General features: G+C 31.8%; 1 protein-coding gene across 1 annotated transcript in view; it reads left to right on the top strand.

Moving 5' to 3' along the window:
- Positions 1 to 4,882: 4,882 nt before the first annotated feature.
- Positions 4,883 to 27,484, top strand: part of LOC118195979 (zinc finger CCHC domain-containing protein 8 homolog) — an 83,661-nt gene continuing 61,059 nt past the window's right edge. The window contains exons 1-3 of the mRNA XM_085813775.1: positions 4,883 to 5,307; positions 14,797 to 14,894; positions 23,641 to 23,767. Of these exons, the coding sequence (XP_085669901.1) occupies positions 4,891 to 5,307; positions 14,797 to 14,894; positions 23,641 to 23,767 (642 nt within the window). The 5' untranslated portion in view covers positions 4,883 to 4,890. The remainder of the gene's footprint in view (positions 5,308 to 14,796; positions 14,895 to 23,640; positions 23,768 to 27,484) is intronic.

Genomic DNA, 27,484 nt, shown 5'->3' with positions numbered 1-27,484 from the left:
TGATTAGTATGAAAGCTAATTTTGTATGTTTGGAATGTTGGAAGACCTATTTTTCGATTACCTTTTGGATTACCACTGTAATGTAATCAAGAATACGAAAAGAAAGGACCAAAGTATGTTATTTTGCTGAATGCCTGTTAAAAGATGAACTTTTATGATAACTGTAAATATGAAATAAAAAAACGAATTTCTAAAATGAGGTTAAATTAATTGATTATGTTAAGCTCTCGAGAATTATTTGCCTAGGATGAGACATGCCTTTGTGGAGAGCATGAATTTGAAAAGAAATTTTATGATAACAGTAAATATAAGATGAAATATCAAACAAAAATACATTTGGAAATAAATATAAAATACGGTTAATTGATTATTGCATGTTACAAGCACCTACAGCATTAATTTAAACTGTTCATAAACATCAACGCGAGTGAAAAAGAATTTCTATTTTCCCATACGCTTTTTCAAGTCCCTAGTAAATAAATTCTCACATATTTGGACACAAAGCTCATCCCATACGCTTTTTTTTTAAGTCCCCAGTAAATAATTGCTTGCATAATTGGGCATAAAGGGAACACATTTCACACACTCCGCAGCACTTCACTTCGCTGATGTCTGAATTGTGAATTCATAGCCAAGGCAAACATACATAGATGTTCTTTGGCTAAGCGACAAAGCTTACAATGCTGAAAATATTCCTATTGCGCATAAATGAAGCGTTAACCATGCTAGGACAAGACGCTACTGCTTTAGAGCAGTTATTTTACCAGCGCAAATTAGTGAAAATCTGCTTTTTAATTGATATCGGTAACAATATGCCGCGATACTTCGAATTTCGCAATGTGATCCGGTTTAATAAAAATGTTCCGCTAAAGGCACTTCACGTAAAAATACATCAAGTGAGATTCCCAGAACAGAGATGTGGAAGAGAGAATATTTTCTCCTAAGTTTGAGAGATCAAACTAGAGTCCTAATGGATTGGAATATGAGATTAATTAAAAATAGATACTCAAAACACAAACAGAAAATTCAAATAGAGATGAACGTGCACCCCGCTTTTAAAATGTGAAAGCTTCCATATTCTAGACAATGTTTCAAAAGAGGTGAGAATCACAGAATCCCCGCCAAGAGCAAAACAATACAAAAATTTCTACCGTTTTGTTCCTGCAGTTCAATCCCCCTTTTTTCTTTGATGCAAACGAAACCAAGGAAAAATCATATATCTCTGTAATAATTTAACAACTAATTAATCTAGATTAGCAAATATAAGTTCACCAGAAAGGCAAAATGTTTATCTGTACTGTATATAAATTTCAAATACATAAATCAATAGTTTAAATTCAAACAATACTCAAAAATTACATAACACGCGTGTCTCTTTTAATCGAATTAAACTAAAAGCCGAGCAACTGAGTTTTCCAAAATAAGAAGGAAACTAAACTTGAATAAATTAATTAACGAAAACTTCTAAAAATAAGGAACTGGTAAATCTTTCTTAAAAAAATTAACACTCCTAACTAAAGTTACTATTGTATAGCTGAAATCCGGAATATGGTTTAAATGAGTTAAATTAGTTTGACTGCACAACAGAAATAGCGTTTTACTGAAAAGCTGTGTGCACAAATAATATAAATGCTTCCGTGCTGGTTGGGATAGCTTCAGAGACATACATTTGCCAAGTAGGTTCAGGCTCACCAGCGGCCGAGCGGTAAAGACGCTGAACACTGGTAGTTCGATCCGAAGTTCGAATCCCGCGAACGGGCTGGCTGCATGGGCGTTTTCGTGGTCTTCCCCATGTGTAACGATACGAGCCAGTTTCTCTTAGAAAGTCCTCCACGCAGGCATCCCTCCCTTTAGGCAGATAGCCCTCATGTGCTTTGCCATAATTGAATAACCCAATCCAATCCAAGTAGGCTCATGATATTTTGGACTGGTGGAAACGTTGGGAAAATTCGCCAACTCTTGATTGAAAATCATCGACTGAGGAGTTGAATGTAGGAGGAGAACACATGAGTGTTGCACAGAACTGCTTATTCAATTGTAATCAAAACGTTAAGCAAGCGTGAACTATGTATAATTATTGCCTCACGACTTGACTCCTGATCAGAAACAAGATAGGATTTAGATGTGCAGATACTTAATCGACAATGGGAATAGTGACTCCATCTTTTCTGAACTGATTGTTATGGGTGATAAGTCACCCATAACAATTATTATTATACGCCAGAGAACAGGGTCTCCGTTGCCTTGCACTCTAGCAGACTGCCTTACACAGATTAAAGCCTCTGCCTCCAGAAGATATCTACTACACGCTCCACCACAACCGGGGTGGGTGGTAGGTGAGACTTCAATTACTAGTCTTGAAACAAAGTCATACATGGGCAAACAAAACCAGTGTGCAACAGAGGTTTCATTACATAGTCTGGATTTGCAATTTTTATTCTAATACATACGACATTTATCACAGCTAATTTACAATCAGTCCTATTCGACATACTTCGGCCATAAATATTGATTTCAGACATACAATTTTACTCAGTTCTATAAATATTCCTTTGACCAGGGTTTTCAGAAAAATAAATAGTCTACATAAACATGCATCTTAGATATACAATTATAAGACATTTCTTATTCAGACAATTATATGCAATTTAACATTAGAATCTTAGGGATACGAAGGAAAACATTGGTACACCAGTCAATTTTAAGCCAAATCTTTTTTTTTCTTTTTTTTTTTCTTTCAAAAAGGACGTAGAGATTTAATTCTAGAAACCTCTAAATGCATCTTACCGTAAAATAGCAGAATTAAGTTAGATTTACAGCAGACCATAAGCAAAGTTCCCATTAATCATTACTATTAACTTCTTTAACCTATCAATACCTGAATACTATTGTTGCAATTTTAAACCAAGAGTATCAATTAGTTACATGATAACTATGCACTACAATAGTTGTGATATTTAATACATACTTTTATCATTCTATTAAATTTTAATTCGACTCAGATACTTCAAATACCAATATATATGCATATATATACACATGTGTCCACATGTTTCAAACACTATGACTTATTCCATTATTAACTGTCTCTTGAACTCTCTTGCACGTATATATATATATATATATATATATATATATATATATATATATTCTTCTGGAACGAATTTTTACCGGTTTAGCCCAGAATGTTTTCGAACACAAGCCGAAAGCAATATACTCGTAAATCCTGCTGGTCCGCAGTCGTGAGGCAATAATTATACATAGTTCACGCTTGCTCAACGTTTTGATTACAATTGAATAAGCAATTCTGTGCAACACTCATGTGTTCTCCTCCTACATTCAACTCCTCAGTCGATGATTTTCAGTCAAGAGAGTTCAAGAGACAGTTAATAATGGAATAAGTCATAGTGTTTGAAACATGTGGACACATGTGTCATGTGTGTGAGGCATTAACCGCGATACACTACGAGACTCTTTTGGTGCACTCGACGACCCACTCGGCACTCGCTGCAAGGCTGTCAACTCCGCAGGGATTGACTCGCTAGACGAGACACCAACTCGCACTCCAGACGAGGTACTCTGACTCGCCCTCCCGACGAAGCACACTAACTGACTGCGGACCAGCAGGATTTATATTGCTTTCGGCTTGTGTTCGAAAACATTCTGGGCTAAACCGGTAAAAATTCGTTCCAGAAGATTCTCCTTCCGTCCATGATATATTGCCAATTTTGTCGCCAAATGGGCGATTTCTCGCCAAATATGGCAACCCTACATTCCTTGCTATTTTATGGCAACCCTAAAACTGCTTTGCTGGGAAGCCATCTTACGGCGCCTGTACATTTCGTAACGATATTAAAGGCTGCCTTCGTTTAAAGTATGTGAGACTCCTACACGTATTATCAGATGGGCATAACCATGGGAGGCAAATATTTTGAAGAATAATAAGCTGCATTCCTGCATACACGTACAGTCTTTCCTGCAAATAAATGACAAAATCGGTAATTCATTCTATTTATTGATCATAGATTGTAATTGAAAATCATTTTCAGGAAACCCTTTCGAAATTTAGAGCATATTTTCTTTTGTTGTATCAAAAGACTCAAAATGGTGAACACGAAGTAGCAATTTTAACTGCAAAAAGTTTTCTAAGAAAAGTATCATGGCAGATAAGTATTGAGTTTGCTAAGCTATATTTATTGAATTTGCGATAAATGTCGAGGAACCAAGTGAATTATTAAGTGACTTATCGCTGAATTTAAATAACTAAAGACGTAGACTCAAGAAGGGTTATCTATCCTTTATTTCACTTAAAATACAGTCTTCTAAATACTAGATTTCTTCAAATGAGAGAATTTCAGTAAGACAGGGTGCAGTTTCACTTTCAACGGCTAGAATAGCGAACCTGCTGTTCACCGACGGGCTTTGCGGTCTTTATTCTCGTATCCTGAACTTCAACATCTTCAGCATTCTGTATTGGTATAGAATCCGGAACGTCGTTAAATGCCTTGCTTGCCTACACTTTTCAGCTGAGAACTGAATTTATTCTGAATTCACACACGATAACCATTATCTTTTGTAGAGGTTACTGACTGCGATCTCAGCCAAAAGTGTAAAAAACCTTAACAAACACTTTTGGGCGACTGTTAAAATCTAAAAACCTTTCGGAATTTTTTTTAAAATTTGGTAGAAGTTAAATATTTTGCTTGTAGTCATTACATATATATTTTAAGAGTCTCTATTGATTTAGGGAAGTGTTCCTTCATAAAATAATGTTAAAAATTATGCTTATATGTATTCTCCATTTTCAAAAGTAGTCGAGGTGGGAAAGTCTTGTGTATGATAAGATTTGTAAGTAATGATTGGCAACTGAGAGCATATTGTTTACCAAAAATGTCCACCGCGTGTGAAGTTGGAATGAATTCAATCTACAGTCACGAAAAAGAGCATTTGAAAGATTCGAAGCATAAATCTAACCGTAAAAAGCACAGTTCTGGTGGACATATTAATGCGGATTCTAGTACAAAAGATAAGCATGTGCCAGATAATACTAAGGAAAGAAAATCATTCGAACATAGTAAATGTAAATACAAATCTCCTAAACATGCACACACTCTTTCAAATTCTGATCATTTCAAGATAGATACAATGCGCAGGCATGTAAATCGTGGCTATGAATTCTCTGCACCTAAAAGCTATATTGACAATGAAAGTCGTTTTTCCTCTGAGTGGCACGAAGAATATAATACTGATCTTGTACAAGAAGTTGAATATTTAAGCAAACAGGTTTCTTATTTGACGGAAGAAAATATCCTTGTTATAGAAATATATAAGTCCAAATGATAGTGTATAGTTATTAATAGATATAAATTTGTTTTAATAATACTTTCTGGAAGTATACATACATATGAACTGATTGCTTGTCTACATGTATTCGGTAATTTTGCAGTATGCCAGAGTAATCCATAGTATTCAATTGCTCCATATTTAGTTACTTGAGGTGATTTTTCTGTTTTAAGATTTCAAATATTTCTATAGAGCAGTTTGTTCTTCTCTCAAAATACTTCATGTGACAAGCATTAAGGCTCAGCTTAAATTGTATGTACTCATCTTTTTTCACATTGATAATTTCTAATATTTTCATTAGCTGTTGCAGTAAAATGCTATAAAAACTGGTAAAAGTTTACAATTGTGTGCCCCTTATTTTTTGGCGATTCTTTTTTGACACCAAGATCTGCGCCAGGAGGCACAATTTTAAGATGGCCGCTACAGAAAACCAAAATAGAAGTCAAAGAATTGCACAAAATCTGTGTCCATGTACACATCGATCTGTTTTCACTTGAAAAACATCCTAGAATTGCACAAACTAGGCATTGTGCACTGCCTTGAATTTGTCCATGTACACATCAATCTATTTTCATTCAAATAAAATCATGAAGCTAAAACACAGTTAAAACTATCGTGGTAACCAGAAGTGAGATTTCATCGCCAAAATTTTAAAAAAAATTGTCGATAATCGAAGGGGCACCCAATTCTACACTAGAGCCAATTAAATTAATTTACAACATCTGATTTTATCAAAAAGTTGAATGTCACTATTTCAGCAAAGTATTGAATGGCAAGCAGAATCGAATTTTAGATACTTTTCTGTTATGCACTTGTGATGCATTTTAGTTGACTTTTTAATTCTAAGTAATTTTTATTTCTAAGAATATTTTATAGATCACACACACACACACATGAGGGTATACTTTTCCATTATGCAGACACATTGCAAAATGGGTGGTGGATGCAAAACGAAAAAGCACCAAATTTTAAATAAATATGATATAATTTTATTTCTTAATAATTTATAAAAGCATGAACTTTTTTATGTCTGAATAAACATAGATTTTTAAGCTTTCTGACAACCTCTTCCCTAAGAGGATGTTAAGCAAAATGAGTTCAAAATAGCAACTTGCATTTGGCTAATATTTACTGTATGGTACCCCTTGGTTTTTGTTTGAAAAATGAAAAAATCGCCAAGTGGTATTGGTTTTTCATGAAATCCGGAAGCCTCCTGCGTGAAATAGGTTTTTTGGTAACCCTAATGTTGATAATGTTGGCGAAATTAGCCTTGGGGAATTTTTTTTTTAAGTTTTTGTCGTTAAAAAGGGGCTATTTCTGTGAATATTGCCAAATGTTCTGTGATAAATTTAGATTTTGGCTATTTTTTGTTATAGTAACCCTTTCATGTGGACCCGGGTTCTTGGTTCTTACTGTTCAATTACTGTATTCGGTTGCACGTGTGTGGTATGTTCTTGTATTTTGAACTTCATATTATTTTGCTGTGGGTACCATCATTTGACTATGTCTGAGGTGACTAAGAAGATGAATGTTGATGGACTGGATTATGGTGAAATTGTAAATTTGAGTTTTTTGTATTGGTTGGATGATGGACGAAAGACGTTTGATTTTTTCATGAAAGCTGTCTTGATTGCTGATAGATATGAATGAGCCAAAATGACAAAAAAATTAATTGAATTGCTTACCTGTATGGTGGTGGGAAGCCTAAATGTATGCATATGAAAAAAGGTATGTTAAAAAATTGACATTTCATTTATTTATTCATCTCTGTGTGTTTATTTTTGTTAAAAGATTTGTTGTTTAATGTTGTTATGTTTTAGGAAATATGCATTTTTGGCTATTTATTCCTCTCTGTGTATTTTTGGTTATTTGCTCGTCTTTGTGTGTTAAGACAGCAGTGAATTTTTTCTGGTTACCATGATAGTTATAACTTTGTTTTAGTTTCTTGATTTTGTTTAATAGTGAAAATAGATCAATGTGTTTATGGACATTCTTTTAGCTTCTTGATTTTGTTTAAGTGAAAATAGATTGGTGTGTTTATGGACAAAGTTTAGGCAGCGTGCAATGCATAATTTGTGCAATTCTCTGATTGTTTTTTAAGTTAAAATAGGTCGATGTGTACATGGACTCACAGTTTGTGTAAGTCTTTGATTTCTTATTTTGGTTTTCTGTAACGGCCATCTTCAAATTGTTGTCGATCCTTCCTGGCCCCGATCTTGGCGTCAGAAAAGAAACGATTCGCCAAGGGGTACTGTAGAGTAAATTTTTACTCCTGCAATTTGAAGTTATTTATATTATTAGAAGATTTTCAGTTTTAATTTTTATTTATGTTATCTCAGATTGTATGCATATGTGTAAAAAAAAAAAAAAAAACCATTGTGAAAATCTGGTTTAATATTAAGTTATGCTAGTCCTAAAAAATTTTCAAAAATATTAATGTTTAAAATTAGGCAAAAAGGTGATCTTAGTTTGATACACATTTTTTGTTGGTTTTAAGGACAATCTGACATAGATTCCTATTCTTTAGGAATTTTCCTCTGTTCCCATAAAAAAGGAAAATATGCTGGTAAGATTCTTTTCTGCTTCTGAAGAAGAACCTGTATTTGATCATCCTGAAAGTCAATAAAGTTTATTCAAAGTGTATGCCAAACTAAGGTTACTTTTTTATGCCTGATTTTAGATTTTACATTTTCATGTTTCCCTTCTAAATTTATGTTTTAAAGATTTAGTTAATACTACAAATCAGGTTATATTGATCAGCTGAATTTTACAAGGAATGTAATTTTAGTTTTTTACAATCACAATTCTTTCATATCTGTATCAATGATACAGACAGGGCAGTTCCTAGGCCATTGGCTGCCCACGTATTTTCTCGAGATGGCCGCCTCCAAATTTAAAAAAAAAAAAAATGCTGAATAAAATTTTTATTTTATACTCACCAAGTACTTACATATGACAAATTGTATAAGAAGTACTTACATATGACAAGTACATACAATGAATTTAAAATATTTAGGCATGGTATCACAAGAGTCTGGCCGCCCACATACTTTTACATGCTGCAACACCGCTAGGAACAACCCTGAATACAGATAATATCTCGTAATATGATTATATCAAAGAATTAGTTTTGTCAAAAGCCATTATAGATACATATGCTTTGCACAAAAAAATATGGGACGGTTCTATATCTCATGTTCTACTGGACTGATTGTCAAAATTTAACTTGTGTTTTGCATGTCTCAAAAGTGCGATTTATTACATATATTAGATTTATATATAGCATTGTTCTAACATAGGTATATCGGGACTTTTTCTGAAATAACATACAAATTTTTCGCCATCTTGGCCGAAGTACAGTCAAAAGTCGTTAATTCGGACACACATAATTCGGAATGATCTATAATCCGGACCTCAATACTAAAAACTTTCTGCGCATGCGCCTCGTTGATGCATGCGATTAGGCGTTTACTCGTGCGCATAAGACCCTTTACGACTGCGCATATGCGTGTGCGCAAGCGCAGAATACGTTTTCGCGTGTGCTTTTAATGTATAACGGACGGTATAAGCTAAAATTATCTAATTATCTATTTCAGTTAATGTTGATGATTTCCTTGTTCCTTAATCTACGAATTGGATCCGGCTTATTATTTTTTGCAGACTGTAAGAGCAATTTTATAAAAGTAAGCTTGAACTTTCGATTATGTCAAATAGAATTTCCGATGCTGGAGCTCCCAAAGGATCTACAAAACGAAAGTATGTTTCGATGTCCATCAAACAAAAAGTGGAATTGCTGCAAAAAATGGATAAAGGCATATCCTTTGTTTATCTAACCGTTCCGAAATCTTTTTATCAATTTCACGCTGCTCTGCGCGTGGGGGAGCGAGGGGAACGTCGCGGCGCGCAATTAACTGGAAGTTGATCTGTCAGCACTATCGTTATCTTCAGGGCAGATGTTTTTATTTTATTCGGCTTATAATTCCTTTCTAAATGAAGTATTTCATCTCAATGTACTCCGTCTTTGATATGATTTAAATCAAATTCCTCGTCATTATAAATATCACGAATACAAATCAAATAGTTTTCTGGTTGCAATTTTCTAATTTCGGCTATGCGTAATGTATGCTTTATGCATGCGCGCGTTGAAAGAAATGTTTAACAAAGTAAACAAATAGATATTAAGCTTTTTTTTTTTTTTTTGTAAATTTTGATACCCGTTAGATCATAATTGCTCATTATTTTATAAATTACGGTTTCATATTTTTAATTTTATAATTTCTGCATGTCATTTTACCAGATTTAAACTGATGATCTATAATCCAGAAAAATCGATAATTCGGAATCGTCGAAGTCCCGTCGAGTCCGGATTAAAGACTTTTGACTGTACCAAGTTTTGTAAAAGTAGTTTTTAAAAAATTAGCTCTCAAAATTTTTGCTCCTCCATGTGAATTGAATTTGGTATATATTTATTAATATCTCTTTTTTATTGAACTTATTTGTTTCTACCTTCCACATTTCTAAATTTAGGTTCATTCCAAATAAAGTATGCCTCTTTTTTATGTTTTATGTACGTCTTTTATTTTATAAATTTGTAATTTTTATAAATTCTTTGGAAAAAAAAATTGAATTAGGACGTATAAAATTTTTACCATCATCTGAAAGTAGTTGTATTTCTAAACATACCTGCAAAAAATTAGTTTTTTTTATTCAAAATTTCCTAAGATATACATGAATTTACATATTGGCGCATTTTGAAATTTGGCATATTTATTACAGTCCAAAGTCTAATCCAGGCATCCATAATCCAGAATGATGTATAATCCGGACCTCAAAGCTATAAACTTTAAGAGCATGCGTAAACACATAATGCATTTACGCATGTGCATAATACGTTTACGCATGTGCGTTTAATGTATAACAGACGGTATAAGCTAAGCTAAAATTATCTAATTATCTATTTCAGTTAATGTTGCAGATTGCGTTGCTCCTTAATCTTCAAATTGGATCTGGCTTATTATTTTTTGCAGACTGTTAGAGCAATTTTATAAAAGTAAACTTGAACTTTCGATTATGTCAAAAAGAATTTCCGATTCTGGAGCTGCCAAAGGATCTACAAAGCAAAAGCAAGTTTCTATGTCCATCAAACAAAAAGTGGAATTGTTGAAAAAAATGGATAAAAGCATATCCTTTGTTTCTCTAACTATCTGTTTATCTAACCATTCCGAAATCTGTTTATCAATTTCACGCTGCTCTGCTTGTGTGTGGGAGAAACGTTGCAGCACAGTTTATCTTCAGGGCAGATGTTTTTATTTTATTCAGCTTATAATTCCTTACTAAATGTAGTATTTCATCTCGATGTACTCCGTCTTTGATATGATTTAAATCAAATTTCTCGTCATTATAAATATCACGAATACCTATCAAATAGTTTTCTGGTTGCAATTTTCTAATTTCGACTATGCATAATGTATGTAATATAATGCATAATAATGTATGCTTTACGCATGCGTGCATTGAAAGAAATGTTTAATAAAGTAAACAAATAAATATTAAGCTTTTTTTTGTGAATTTTGATACCCTTTAGATCATAATTGCTTTTTATTTCATAAATTATGGTTTCATATTTTTAATTTAATAATTTCTGCATGCCATCTTACCAGATTTAAACTGATGATCTATAATCCAGAAAAAACGATAATCCGGAATCGGCAAAGTCCCGACGAATCCGGATTAAAGACTTTTGACTATATAAGCGATAATAACGACAAACATGGTTTACACGCTTTGTTAAAATTATTTGAAAGTATGAACAGTGACCTTTCTTCTGCTCGTGTACAATGAAAAATGAAAAGGAAACTATGTTGCTATAAATTAAGAAGTTTTCCAAGTGAATTATTTTTGCCACAAACTGAAAAAAATGTGCCTAGATAAATTTTAAAATTTCTCATCAAAAATTGCAAAATTTAATATTCTAGGCATAATTTGTGTTGTAGTATTGAAATAGGAAAAAAAAATTGGCATATTATTTCAGAAAAAGTTTGATTTTGTGTCAAAATACCTATGTTAGGATAATGCTATATATAAATCTAATATCTATTCGAAGTTTTGCTTTCAAGACATGAAAACACAAGTTAAATTTCGACAGTCGGTCCAGTAAAACGGGAGGTATAGAACTGTCCCATTTTTTTTGTGCAAGTAATGTAATCAAGGATATTTTTTTGGAATAGGTGTTTATTTAATAGTTTCCAGTGTTAACTGTATTTAGTACTTGAAAATATCAGATGTTCTTTTATTGAAAAATATCATGCTGGATGTATTGAATTAAAAACTAAATATTACATTTCAGTGACTCTTCCTCCTCAATAAGCATTCATGACCCCACTTGAGGTTGAAGTTGAAAAGCTTTATAAAGGGTGGCCCAGAAGTCACTTTACATTTTGAAAATTAAATAACTTTTTTTCTATTAATATATTTCTTTTTCTCTTTTCAGAATTAAAAAATATAATCCCTGGAAATTTTTGGCATGGATAAGTTTACAACAGAACGAGTGAAGATAACTGAATTTTACTTTGAAAATGGACGGTCAATTGTTGCAACGCAAAGATCGTTATATGCGCCATTTTAATGTTCGACATCCCCTTAGTAGGCCTGCAATAAGGAACTTAGTGACGCGTTTTCAAGGTTCAATTAGTGCAATCTTTAAAACCAGCAGACTTTCAGAAACGAGTAAATTATGCTGTCAGGTTTCAGAGAACTGCAAGAAATGACAATGAGTTTATTCACAAGTTGATCATGGGAGATGAAGCTCATTTCCATTTGAATGGACATCTGAATAAGCAAAAAATAAAAAAGAATTAATTAAATACAGTCATTTAAGAAAAAGTTATTTAATTTTCAAAATATAAAGTGACTTCTGGGCCACCCTATATCTCTGCTACATGATATGCAATTAGAATACTATTTTAATAAAAATAAGCATTTTTCATTTACCGTTAATTAAGTTAAAGTAATCATTTATTTTTATTTTATTTCATGGGTATACTTTGGATGTTAATTTTTTTTTTTTTGATAAAATTCACTCTTATATGCGGATTTTTATGCATCTATTACTTCTCAATTTTAACAAGCCAAAAAATGTGCTGTTTATCTTGTCGCACTCCACTACAATTTAAGAGCACATTAGAATTCAAGCTTTAAACAAACTGAACTTTGAGAAGCACTAAAAGGCAGTCATGTTTCATGCTTAAAAAAAATCAAATACTAAATTATAATATTTATTGTTGCCAATTTCTTCAAAAATTATCTGTGCTGTTGACAAAGTTAGTTAAAATATGTTTATAAAATTTATGGAATATTTAAGTGTATAAATGTTAAACTGTAGTCTTGAATTTTTTAATAGGTGAATTATCTCTGTGTGTATTTGTATCTGAATCTTTCTCTCTCTGTATATATAAATATAGGAGTTCTATCTATCTACCCATGTATATATATATAATGTACTTGGATGAGTTATATCTATCTATATATGTGTAAGATAAAAAATATGAGTTCTATCTATTTATACATTTCTTGTAAGAAACAAAATATGAAAGCAAACTACTACCTTCAATTTTGCAAAAGCTCCTCTATTCTTCTCCTTTCTGTCCTAAAAATAGTTACTACTTGCAGTATATCAACCTAAACTGCATTATTTCAGAATCAATCTACAATATAAGATCTTACATAATCCAACAATGCAGATACTTCTATTTCAATCTCAGATAAAAGATTTCAGTTAAAAGCGATAGTTTCTTCTTATCTCTCGTACTTCTTCTGAATGTGGAAGCACTTTCCTGCTTGTCTGCATCAAAGTTACACATCGCCACTTGCTTTTCTGAATCATCCATTGTGCTATGAGGATGTAAGCTTCTAAAAATTAAGGAGTGCAATTGTGCCCATGATAATGTGTGAATAAAAATATGTGTCTCATCATGAATGAATTGTTCAGCAATAAATTATATAGTATCTGCAGCTGTGTTTGTCTGGAAGTTTCATTGGAAACATTTATTGGAACGGATACAGCAATTGTTGACCTACTTTTCAAATATTCACTCCTGGAATAGATTACTGTGGGATCAACTTTTGTATTTTTCTGTCAGAGAATTTTGCTGCCTGGAATTGGAGCCATTGTTTTTATAGCTGTAAATACCTCTTTGTCACTTTGATTATACTGATCAGGTAAGAATTTAATGAAGTTTAAGGAAAGATGGAAATTTCTGGAGGTGAGATTAAGATGATATGATGGATAGCCAAACACTTCCCAACAAAACTGCTGCAGAAGATGTGTTGAGAAATAGGTGGGTGAGTATTAACATGAATTAATACAATACCTGTGCAGAGTATCCAGTGCTTTTTGTTCTGGATGATCTATTTCAGTTTCATTTAGTATTTGACAATAATGGTCAACATTTATCTTTTCACCTCTGATTAGGAAGTTGATGAGCAGAATGCCTTTTCTGTTCCAGAATATCATGCACATCAATTTTTGCACTTGGTTTCCAGGTTTAAGTGGGCAACTCATATTCCATGACCTGTAATGATCCTGTAAAGGAATTCATCACCGTCATCATGGTGTTGCTGCAGAAAAATCAGTTTTAATCTCATGCGTTTGTTTTTGTATGCAGGCTTTCTGGCACCCACCTGGAACACAATTTCTTGAGTAAAATCTATTTTGTAAAAAATTCTTGCAACATAGATGGGATATATGTAGAAAATGGCCATTGAGTTTCAAAATTATGAAGCAGTGATTCTCCACAAAGCACTACCATATTGCTGTACAAGGTCATCATTGATCATGGATGACCACCTAATGTGCTCTTTATTTTGTACTTCTTGATGGCCTTCGGAAAATTGCTTGCACCAGCAGCACACCACTTGCATGTCCAATGATAACAAGCCCATAGACTTGACACAGGTGAACACGTAATACAGACTCAACACAGTGTATTTCAATCATCGTTACTTTCTGTGCATTAAAAAACTTTTATTGTGGACCTAACCTCGTACTTAGTAGTTGAAAAAATAAAGGGTTAATTTTAAGCTGCTACAGCTGCAGTCCTATAAGTGACCATGAAGTGTTTATTTTCATATCTGATCCTAAAACTTCTAGGCTTACACATTTGTCTTTTTCTATGGCCAGCCATCTGTTGTCATGAGAAATTTATTTTCTAGATGTGCCTTGCACATATATTTCTTTAAAATCTGGAAAAGAAATAAACCACTTTTTGACATTTAAAGAAGGTGTCAAATTGTATACTTATTTAAATGATGTATGTTATATGAAAAGATTTGTTTACAGCACATATCTTTAACTAGTGTAAATCTGCGCTATTAGTATTGGTTTTGAATATTGATTTGATATATTTGTTGAGACTTGATATTTGTTTTTAGCACACTTCCTTAATTAGCATAGATCTGAGATTGAGCAATGCCTTATATAATATAAAGGGTCATTCAGAAGCAGAAACAGAATCCGAAGTATATATCAGTTTCAAGGAAAAAAGATTAGATGAGTAAGTACAAATGAAATTTTTATTGTGAATCTTTATTAAAGACTAAAAACAAAACTACTGTATTTTTTAAAGCTTTTCTAAGGAATAAGTAAATATCCAAGTGTTTTCTGCATGGAAAATACAAAACTAAATTTACTAGGCAGGGTCTTTTAACTAGAGATGTGCAGACAGTTGTTCGAGAAGAATGAATAGGTATGGCTGCAGTTTCTACAGGTATAATTTGAACTTTATTATCATTTAATAAACATTTCAAGGATATACTTTAAAGGTTCTACAAAGAGTGGATGACTGGAGGTAATTATCAATACGAGGTCTGGCAGGAAAGAAAGTTAATTTTATCTATGCATTGTTGGTTGAATGATGCATTTTCTGGTGTATCACCTAAAAAGTTATTTAACCATCCGTGATTAAAAAATGGTTAAAAAGATTTTAAAGAACAAAAGATAATTGAGAAAACTCTTAACGAAAACTTAAGATTACCAATATCATAAATAGTTTTTATTATGTAACAGAATTTGTCAAGATAAAGATGATGGTGATTTTTGGTACTTAAAAGTTCTTAATGTCAGCCAAAATCAACAGAAGGACCTTAACTTTAATAATGTGAAATTTTTGTGTTTTTTTACGACTGCCATTTTGAGTATGAATTAGCATTTTGGAGAAATACTTTTGGCAGTTCACTGACAAGGTTATCTTTTGATTGGGTTAATGGATTTATTTGATTTGTTGGATTTGTTTGTTTTGAATGTGTTCATGGATTTGTTTGATCTTTTGATTTGTTCATGGATTTTTTATAGTTTTCTTTTTTATTATCCTAATATTGTTTAAGAATCAGTGTCATAAATTACATGTATTTTAAACTGTGAAATTTTATTAGATTGTTATTTTAATAGGACTTTTTTTAAATACTTTCATTAATCCTTACCATGGTCACAAAAAAAAGAAAAAGCACAAAAATGTAAAAATTCATGTAAAACTTATTCATTGCATCTGATGAGACTTAAAATAATACAACCTATCATCTTTGGTGCTTTACTGGCTTATTAGAACCTTAAAGTACAACCCCTGGAACTCTACCCAAAGCTACGACTCTAACTGCATCAGACAGAGCCCAACTCTAACTTTCAAAACTTGCCAATTGCCTACATCAGGCCTTTCAACTTGCCTACATCAGGCTTTCAGGTGTGTTCTGATCAGTAGGCCCCTCTCTAGGGAAGCAGCAGTGGTGACAACAGCTAGTCTTTTGTTATGAATCATGCTGCTTATGATTTTATTCTTATTTTAACCTGTACTGGTTGACGTAAAGTCTACCTGCTATTTATTAAAACTCTAGACTGAGCAAGTATGTGACAAAATGAGACATAAAAAAATCAACATAAGGTGAACTATTAGTAAAACATAAATAAAATTGTCACTTATTTTCTTTCAAATATGTCCATAAGTGTAAAATATTTTATGCTACTTGATAAATTTTATAAAGTTTATTTTATTCTCGAGCCGCCCAGATGGTATAATGGTTAGGTAAGCCTGACTGTGATACCAAAGGGTCTGGGTTCAAATGTCAGAGAAGGCGTGATTGTAACTGTCTGTCCCTTCATAGGAGGCGATGGTCGCCTACCTATTAGGTGCCTCCATAATAAAGAGGCCACCACATCTGGGCTTGTATAGATTAATGAACTGTGTTACACTGTAACTGTTCACAATGTGCCATTGGAAAAAAAAATATATATTCTTTATAAATATATATTAATAATTATGTTTATTAAGTTATGTTTAATAATAATACATCCATCCTACTTACAGATCTATTTTATCTTTAGGATGGTATTAAAAAAGTGAAGTTCAGGCATAGATAATATTTTTAATTAAATATATTATTTCCATTTACTCGTAGGTCCTTAAATTTTTTTTTTCGTTAATGGTCCTCAATAGTCCTTAAAAGTACTTAATTTCCATGTGCATAAATGTGTACAAACCCTGATCTATGGGAAAGAACTGCCATCTTTGCTTCAGTTTGTACCTGATTGTAGTGTATGGGAACTCTTTGTTGCAATTTGCATTAAACTAACCATTATGAAATTCTTAAAACATGCAAGCAGTCTCTACAATGCAATCATAATTTGACATGTGTTAAAACAAAATGTTTTGAGCATTTTATAGATGAGGCATAGAAACACCTATTTTAGAAACAGAATTCTGGTCATTGAAAAGGTTAAGAGACATCATTTATTGAAATGCAAAAGACTTTTCTGATTATTATGTTTTGCTAGTAGCATGATTATAATAATGAATTTTAGAATTTGTCTTGATATTTATTGTCTTTAAGGATTATTTTTCTGACTTTTATTGTATTTTAATTATTTTATCATGCTTTGACCCATACTTATATGGTCATTATAAATACATTCTACACAAAAAAAGGGGAGAAGGACCATTCTATATCTCCTGTTTACTGAGCTGATTGATGAAATTTAACATGTGTTTTTCTTGTCTCGAGTTAGAATATATATTAGGCGTGACTTAAAATACTATATATTGGATTCATATACAGCATTGTTCTAACATAGGTATTTTGACACAAATTCAGCATTTCTTAAATATTAACTTTTTTAAAGTTTGGTGAGAAACTTACTGAGAAATTCAAAAATTTATCTTGCTACACTTTTTTCAGTTTACACAAGGAATAATTCATTTGGCAAAATTCTTCATTTGCGGTAATCTACTTTGCTTTCCCTTTCATTGTGCACAAGAGGAAAAAAAATGTGCATCATTCATTCTTTCAAATAATTTTCTTTATATTTTAGTTTTTAATCATAATTGGTATTTTTAGATCATTAACCACATTTGGCATTGTTGTTGCTTAAAACAAGGGTGCCAAATTTCAGAGCGTGCCAATATGTAAATTCATGTATATCTTAAGAAATTTTTAATAAGAAATCCTAATTTTTTGCTGATATGCTTCGATACATGTACTTTAACTCATTAGCCGCTTGTGTTGCGTTGACGCAACGGTCAAAATAAATGCGTATATAAATATAACTACCTAAGATATTTTTTACCAGCAAATAATTTTGTGTAGGGAATATTATGAAGATTATTTCTGTAAAAAAGTATTTGCCTTCAACAATCATTTTGTTTATAATAATTAATATCATACTTTAAGCAAAATTTTCGACCGTGTATTTTTGCTGAAAATATTTAACGAAAGAATCGCCGTCTTTATGAGTGATCTATTTTTAGTCAAGGTCACCGTTTATCAGAACATCACATCAGTCAGATGTTTATATATGTGTTGGGATGGAAGGGAAAACAGGTGTTGCTTTGACACAACATGAGCAGGAAACAGGTAGTCAATCTCCTTTTCCACTCATTCCTTTCGATGTTCTGGTTCATGTTCTGGTTGTTTAAAAATGCCTAGAACGAGGTATCTTGCATTAGGAAAAGCCCTTCAAAGATTTTTTGATGAAGAAACAGATGATGATAATGTTAATAATGACCAGAATGAAACTGATATTGTTGTTGTTCCCCCAGAAACTGCAGAGACTAGTGACGAAGAAGAAAGGAATGGCAATGTTTTAAATAATGATAATGATATTTTGCCAAATGATACTGCTGAGAAGTTGAAATTCACGTAAGAAATAAGTTTCAGCCTTCTAAAAGCAGTTATAGTCATACTAAAATGTTTAAAAAGCAGAAGACTGAAATCTTGAAGTGGATAAAAAAGGAACTGTTAGTTATGTCTCAGGAAGAACACGAAGAAAGAGATAGAAGAGAAATTATAAAAGACAAAATACAAGGTAAAACTAGTGCAAAGATTTTCGATTTTCTTTTTTAGACATTTACTCTCTTCTCGTTGAACAGACAAATGTATATGCTCAGCAAAAAACAAAACAAAACAAAAAAAAAAAAAAATGCCCAGAATTTATTGTATCTAAAGCCTATATGAGAAGATTTATTGAATTATTATTGCTTACAAGATATCATTCTTTACCTCAAGAAAAAATGTATTGGTCTTTTGATAAGGACATTTCTGTTCCTGTTGCACGAGAACTGATTTCACGTTTGCAGTACAGGAATATGAAGCAAAATTTGCATTTGACAACAGTCAAATTGGCAATACTGATAAATTATATGAGGTGAGACCGTATCTAAACTTACTAAATATCACCACTTTTTACTATTGGAAATATAAAGTCTTTTTTAGATTTCAGATGCGAGAATGCATTATTCCTTTTGCAAACTCCTATTGAGAGTGTTGAATTAGCCAGAAATAGATCAGCAACAGAAAGACCTAGTAAATTCAGCATTCAAAAACCATTGCATGGAGGTGGTAGACATTTTATCGTAAAGTCCGTTGATAACAAAAGACTTTGTTGTAAAGAGTACCATAGCCAGATGGTTTATAGATGCAAAGTATGTAATGTAGCTTTACATCATGATTGTAATCAAGCTTTTCATGCTTGAATCTTTCAAATGAAATAATCTGTATTTGTAAAAGAAATACAATGTATATTTTAATATTAAATTAATTACAAGTAAAGTGATTTGTAGATTTATAAAACGTTATACAGCTAAAAAGTAATCCTGCGCTCCACTCAAAAGAAACATCACACGAGTACAATCCTACTCACTAAACATCCGTAGTCTTATTCCGCTGACGTTGCGCGAACTCAACATTCGCTTTTTTCATAGGTTAGAGCATTTTTTTAAATTTTCAATGTAAATTTATGTTGTAAATGTTTAATTTAATATTTGTTATTATTTTCATGAGAAAAGAAACATTCCTTGTAGTTTTGGCGGTTAATGAGTTAAGATGATGGTAAACTTTTTATAGATTATATATAAAAATTTTTTAAAACATTTATGAAAATTACTAAAGAATAAAAATTTAAAAAGTAAATCAGAAAATTTTTGCAAGTTTTATTTGGATTGAATCTAAATTTCAAAGTGGGAAGGAAGGAATTACGTAAGTTTAATTAATAAGTGCATACCAAATTCAGTTAACACTGAGGAGCTAAAATTTTGACGGCTAATGTTTTGAAAACTACTCATGCGATTTTTTATAATACTTAGCACTTTGGCATAATTTGAGTCTCTGAATCAAAATACGGGGTAAAACTTGATACAGTACAAAGTCTTTAATCCGGAACGATCTATAATCCTGACCTCAAAGCTACAAACTTTCTGTGCATGCGTAGCATTTATGCACACACATAATACCTTTATGCATGAGCATATGTGTTTATGCATGCGCATAATACGTTTACGCATGCGCGTTTAATGTATAACGGACGGTATAAGCTAGGCTAAAATTATCTAATTATCTATTTCAGTTAAAGTTGCCGATTGCGTTGTTCCTTAATCTTCTAATTGGATCCGACTTATTATTTTTTGCAGACTGTTAGAACAATTTTATAAAAAGTAAGCTTGAACTTTTGATTATGTCAAAAAGAGTTTCCGATTCTGGAGCTGCCAAAGGATCTACAAAGCGAAAGCATGTTTCGATGTTCATCAAACAAAAAGTGGAATTGCTGCAAAAAATAGATAAAGGCATGAAGAAAGTGACAGAGAGGTTAGTGAAAACAGAAAAATTTCGATTGACAAGTTAATCGGTATTCTTGGCACAGCAATTACAGGACTTGAACAGTGGAACTTTGTAACTGAACAAGAAATTATGTCTGTTTATAGAATTAAAGAGAAAGTATTAGCACATAAAACAAAGCAACTTAAATAACTTACATTGAAAGAAATGTTTAATAAAATAAAGAAATAAATATTAAGCTTTTTTTTTTTTTTGTAAATTTTGATACCCTTTAGATCATAATTGCTCTTTATTTCATAAATTACGGTTTCATATTTTTAATTTTATAATTTCTGCATGCCATCTTAGCAGATTTAAATTGATGATCTACAATCCGGAAACGCCGAAGTCCCGATGAGTCCGGATTTAAAGACTTTGTACTGTATGTCAACTTGATATGTCGGCAAAGTCTGATTTTGTGTTAAAATACCTATGTTAGAACATTGCGACGTAAAAGTCTAATATATATATCCTAAGGTGTGATTTCAAATTACGAAAAACGCAAGTAAAATTTTGTTGTTTGTCTCACTAGAACAAGCGATACAAAACTGTCCTTTTCTTTTTTTTTTTTTCTTTTTTGGCAGAGTATATCTATTTGTAAAAATTTATTAATGTTTAGTTTATAAATATGCATATTTGTAATACAGTCAAAAGTCGTTAATCCGGACTCGTCGGAACTTCGGCGATTCTGGATTATCGATTTTTCCGGATTATAGATCATCAGTTTAAATTGCGTAAGATGGCATGCAGAAATTCTAAAATTAAAAATATGAAACTGTAATTTATGAAATAAAGAACAATTATGATCTAAAGGGTATCAAAATTTACAAAAAAAAAAAGCTTAATATTTATTTGTTTACTTTATTAAACATTTCTTTCAATGTAAGTTGTTTAAGTTGCTTCGTTTTATGTGATAATACTTTCTCTTTAATTCTATAAACAGACATAATTTTTTGTTCAGTTACAAAGTTCCGCTGTTCAAGTCCCGTTAATTGCTGTGCCGAGAATACCGACTAACTCGTCAATCGAAATTTTTTCGTTTTCACTAACCTCTCTGTCACATTCTTCATGTCTTTATCCATTTTTTGCAGCAATTCCACTTTTTGTTTGATGGACATCGAAACATGCTTTCGTTTTGTACGATCCTTTGGGAGCTCCAGATTCGGAAATTCTATTTGACATAATCGAAAGTTCAAGTTTACTTTTATAGTATTACTCTTACAGTCTGCAAAAAATAATAAGCCAGATCCAATTCGAAAATTAAGGAACAACGCAATCATCAACATTAACTGAAATAGATAATTAGATAATTTTAGCTTATACCGTTCGTTATACATAAAACACGCACGTGAAAACGTATTCTGCGCTTGCGCACACGCAAATGCGCAATCGTAAGAGGTCTTACGCGCACACGTAAACGCCTATGCGCATGAGTCAACGCGGCGCATGCGCAGAAAGTTTTTAGCTTTGAGGTCCGGATTATAGATCATTCCGGATTATGGGTGTCCGAATTAACGACTTTTGACTGTATATGCATATTTTTAGAAAATTTTTTATGTATAGAAAAATTTCATTTAAAAATTCAACAAGTCTGGCAATATTTAACTGTTTACTGAAGGTTCTGAGTTTATTTGTTAGTATTTATGTTTAGGTGCTTAGTTATTTATTGAAATATTTCATTTAAGACTGGTAGTATTTAATTCTTTTCTGAAGGTTCTCAGATTTCTTTTTTTCCCACATTGATGGCATACTAGTTATCAAAGGCTAATTAATTGCACATACCATTAGGCATGGTTTAATCTAGGTAGCCTGAAATCTTAAGAGGTTAAATAACAGGAGATAAAGGAATATGAGACTTGGATTGTCAAAGTTGAACTGAAGCATAGGCAGATAGACCTCATATGCTTTCCTTGAACTTTTATTGGTACTTGTGTATTATTCTGTTGACTTTAAAAATGTCACTAAGCAGCATCATTTAGTGCCAGTTATTGATAAGTATAATGCACTAACACACTCACAATATCTGTGCTTTCATTAGATGCGAACCCAATTGATTCTTTATAAACTGTGTTTTGTTTTTATGAACAAGAATTTATATTAACTTCTGTCGCTGTATTTCCTCCTTGCATTAAAAAGAGGTGATTAAAATTTGGAGCTGCCTTCTACAGAACAGCAGTCAGTGGATTACTTTCAAATTTATGGAATCATACCCCCGAAAAAATTGTGTATTAATGGATATGGCATGGTCAACTGAATATTAGCTGACAAGATAGTGATAGATTGGAATAACTACCTGCGAGTAGTTCATACTCATAGTATTCTAAATAGAGCTTCTGGTAAAATCGAAGAATCAGACAAAATATGAAAAGTGAACTAAAGCATTGGCAGAACTTTGGCGAGGATCTCTGCCAACTTTCATGTTCGATGGGATAATACATGAGTACCCTTTTATTTAATCAGTATAGTGGTTAGGAGTCAGAATCTAGATTTTTTTTTAATGGCTGGTCATCTTGAAAGCTTATATATAAAGAGCTGAAGAGTGGGACCTGAATTCAGTTGAACTGTTTACTGAGTTTTTTTCCTTCGTTTGTTTATCATTACCTTAGAGAGCTTTTCATATGTAAAACTCCAAATTATTTATATATATATTTTTCAATGAAAAGTTTAGATTTTGTTTCTGTCTTCAAACATTTTTAATTTAATTTTTAAAGAGTCTACCAGTGGCTGGTTAGCTGAATCTGTAAAGCACTGCTAATTCATCCCTGGTTCTTGAAAGTCCAAAATATTTTACAAATGTATTCTTATCATGTTGCAGATAAACCTTGCTTGATTTGCCTTAATTATTAAAGGTGAACCAACCTGATCTACCTTTGAGAATAAATGAATATGAAAAAGCAGACCTATTAGAGAACCTAATTAATAGCGTGCTTTTTTAAACAAAGCATAATTTTATTTATAATTTGAAATTTTTATGAAAAATATTCAAACCGAACATGTAGCAATTTGTAATATATCATTTGGTCTAAAGAAGAAATGTAAATTGAAGTTCAGTCTAATAATTCTCTTTGCTTTATTTAGTTACACATGTTTTGTTATGCAGGGATATTGTAACATACCAGGGCAGTTCATAAACTAACCTCATTTTTTTTCTTTTTGTATTTTCAGAAAGTTTTCTTCGATACTCAGAGATTTAATTGTAGAATTAACTTCAGGTCATCTTGATATACAGGAGTTAAAAAAATTCATTTCATCAAAGAAGCAAAACACGAATGAAGTTGAGGAAAATCCTGAGGTACTTTAAAGTTATATTTGCAGATTTTAATGACACGAAGAACTTTTTTTTAATATGTACTTAAACTGTTTTTCTACTGCTCTGGTACTATTGTTTGCAATTTTACAGTGGAAGTTAACATAGTTTAATATTCTCAAAATTGTTCATTTCTTAAAATTTTTATAACTTAGCTTTCTTTCCTAAAAGAGAACTAAACTGTGTGAATATTATGTTTACCATAGGTTAAGACTGTTCTACATTTTTTCTAAAATTATGAACTTTGAATCAAATAATTTAAATATATATGCTTCTATAATTTTATTTCATGTATAATATGTAGAGAAAAATGAGTTGGGGTGAACTTTTATGTTATTTCTTCTTAGTGTTGTATTAATGTGAATCCCCCCAATTCTGAAATATTCATTTCAGACTTTTGAACTTGGTGTAATTTTTTTTTTTTTTTTAATTGTGACTTTGCTTTTATCCGCTGTCTTCTAAACAGTTAAGGTAGTTGAAAATTTTTCTCATATTTGTTTTTTAAATTATGAATTTTCTTGTCATTCATTTTATTATCTTTTCTAATATTCGTTAAAATTAAAACTACATGCACATACTGTAAGCAGAAGTTCTCATATTATTTTCATATAATAGCAGAATTATTTTTCAACAATTGATAATTTACTATGGTCTTAGCATTCTTGCATGCTGCTGTATAATCTTTCCTTTTTTGATTGGATGGTGCATTGAATTTATACATGTTTTATGAGAAACACTTAAAAACTCTCATATATGGGATATTTCAGAATGGGGTAAACAAATTTTCAAAGCAGCAGAAAGTAAAGAGTATTAAATAAGCAATTTTTAGTATCCTCCAAATGTAGAATAAGACTTGAAGTTTTAACACAGAGGATTAGGCAGGTGTCATTTTTTGTAACAGGTGAGGAAACAGAGCTGGTTGTAACTTTTTCTTGAAATAAGTTCTTGAAGAATTAGTCTGAAAGACTGATTTTAGTGCCTAGCATTTTGAGATTCTAAACGTTAGCCCCAGCATTAAGTTGTGCAAACCTCAATGAATCAGAAAAGACAAAATATATCTGGACCATTTCTTATCAGTGTGAATTATAGATTTTTGCTTGATGTCCAAGCCAATCTTCTGAATGTAGATGGTACACATAAATGTAGGTAAAGACCATTAGTTTTGAAACATCCTATCTTGCCACAAACAAGCCATATTTATAAAAAGAACTGTACTTTCTAATAAGGAAAATCTTACTTTTGAATTTTTCAGATTTTTCAGTGTATATGGTATGATCAAACTGTGGTTCTTCGGCCCTTTATCTGTACCCTTAGACCTTTGAAATCTAAACTTGCTTGGGGGAAAAACTTTTATTTTTGAAATGGAGATCATCCAATGACATGATCAATTAGTATTTTAATTCCTTATATTGCAATTTAATCAATATCAAACTGTCTGTTGTGTGTTAACCATCAGAATAAGAAACAGAATAGTGAATTAATTCCATTTTTGGAAACTACTACTGTGACTATGTTAATTCTAGAGCTGGTAATGGCATTACAACACTGCAAAATACAAATATGGAAGTTATTTAAAATTAATATAGCCTATTATTTTCTCTCAAGTTTATTTTTTCCTAATAGTTCTTTTACATATTGTGTACTTTCTAATAGCCATCATCCATTGTCTCAAAAAATTTATTACTTCTCACAGGGCACCCTTCCCCCCTCGAATGGCCATGGAATCGTCCTTGAATGGCTTAAGTTGTTCTTGGAAGGCTTAAAGAAACCTTCAGCGAGAAAAACAGTCCTCACGAGGGCTTTTTCAAATTGAAGAAGGGTTTAAAGTCTGATGTACTTGTGTGGTCTTTATGGAAGTGAAGAGAAACTTGATCTGTCAAATCAACAGATCTGTCACAGTCTTGCATATATGGATGTTCGTTAGCATATTCAAAATTAATTGCCTATCCCTAAGCAAGTCAGAGGTTTTTGTGCATATTTCTGCACAGTTTTCATAACCACTCATGATAATAGTGCACATTTACAATTTTTTTATGATGAACTCATCTTTTATCATGATTCCTTAGTAATCTTAGGCAGAGACCATTATTTGTGTCACTTATGATTACAAAACTTTTTGGAGTCTTTGAGAAAAATGGGCTTCGACAATGATTTCAGCTTTGATTTCAAAGTCTCTAATCTATGTTTTGTTTGTAGGAAGTATTCAAGATAGAAATCTTTTACCCTCATCTTCAAATCATTATATCAATAAAGTTGCATTAAGGATGAGGGACCTATTGGGCACAATTTTTATCTTTCTACAAAGCTTTGTCAAAATATGGTATGTCCTTGCTGATGAAATTATTGAAGCTTGTATTATTTCTTTGCTTGCTGTCCGGTGATTCTCTTTTCTAGACTGTCATATGTGTCATATTTCGTTCACTGTTGACACTTTTTGTTTTGCTAGCATTCGATCATCTTGTACAACTTTATGGAAGAGGTAGCCTAACAGAAGACAGTCCCACTGCCTGATTATTACAAATGTCATGCAACACATTGTGAAATTTTGTTTGGGTTTACATATGTAAACTTCCGATTTTGATGTGTAATCCTTCATTTTCTACATTCACAGTCTTCCAGATACTAGTAGACTGTATTCTAAACACTTGTCTGTTTCAACTTCAAACAGACTTATAACTTGAGGATATGAATTCTGTATAACAGAAAAGAAAGTGTTAATAAAGAAAAAAATATGTGTGTTATGCTCAAACAGCAGAATTTTTAATGCTTTAAATTTTATGTAATATTCATAAACTTACAGATATATAGATATCCTTGACCATGTTCTAAATTTTTTACCAAGTTTCATAGGATTATTAGTAGATACTGGCATAGAAAGATCAATTCTTATGCTTTGAATCGAGTGATTCCAAAACAATATTTATAATACTGGCATCTGACTTATAACATGTGTATGTACAGTACTTTATGTTTAATATTTCATAACATATCATGAAATGTCCATGATTGGTTAAAGCTTGTTTCAGATATTTATCTGAAATAATTTTTAGCAAGATCTTGGCAGAAATCTTAGCAAGAATATGGATGCGATTCCTTTTTTGTATGACTGCTATTTGCATTTATTCTCCCATTCAGTGCACGGAACTTGATTGTTATTGCTGTAAATGGCGTTTTTAAAGAAGCTGCAATTATCTCAAATCTTGTTGGGGATTTCTGTCAACATGTATGGATTTTAACTTACTTCCCCCCAAAAAAAGTGCATGTGTGTGTGTAGATATATATAAATATATACATATATATAGAGAGAGATTAAAGCTTAACTAAAGTGAAATTCTGAAAAATTTTCAAATTTCAAATTCTTTGTTTAAGAATGGTAAGAAGAAGGGAAAAAAAAAACTTTTACTTAATATTGAAAATTTTTAAGCCTGCTAAATTTGAAAGATTTAGTGATAGAAGAGTTTAATAGATAGATAAACAGAGGTGTTATTGTATTGTAGCAATTATTATACTATTCTATATTTTATGTGTTATAGCATGAAGTATTGGAAACATTCAAAAGTCCTTATAGTAGATTATTTGGTCAAGAATTATCAAAATGTTTCAAAAGAGTAACTGTTTGATTCTTAATTTCGAGAATTTTTGAGAAAAGACTGTAAATGATTTCTTAAAAAGTCCATCAGATTTCGCTACATGCCATACTGA

The sequence above is a fragment of the Stegodyphus dumicola genome, chromosome 1 (genome assembly GCF_044657685.1).
Source record: "Stegodyphus dumicola isolate Sdum_Otavi_A_Nest chromosome 1, ASM4465768v1".
Lineage (NCBI taxonomy): Eukaryota > Metazoa > Arthropoda > Arachnida > Araneae > Eresidae > Stegodyphus > Stegodyphus dumicola.
This window is presented reverse-complemented; position numbering and strand designations above follow the sequence as displayed.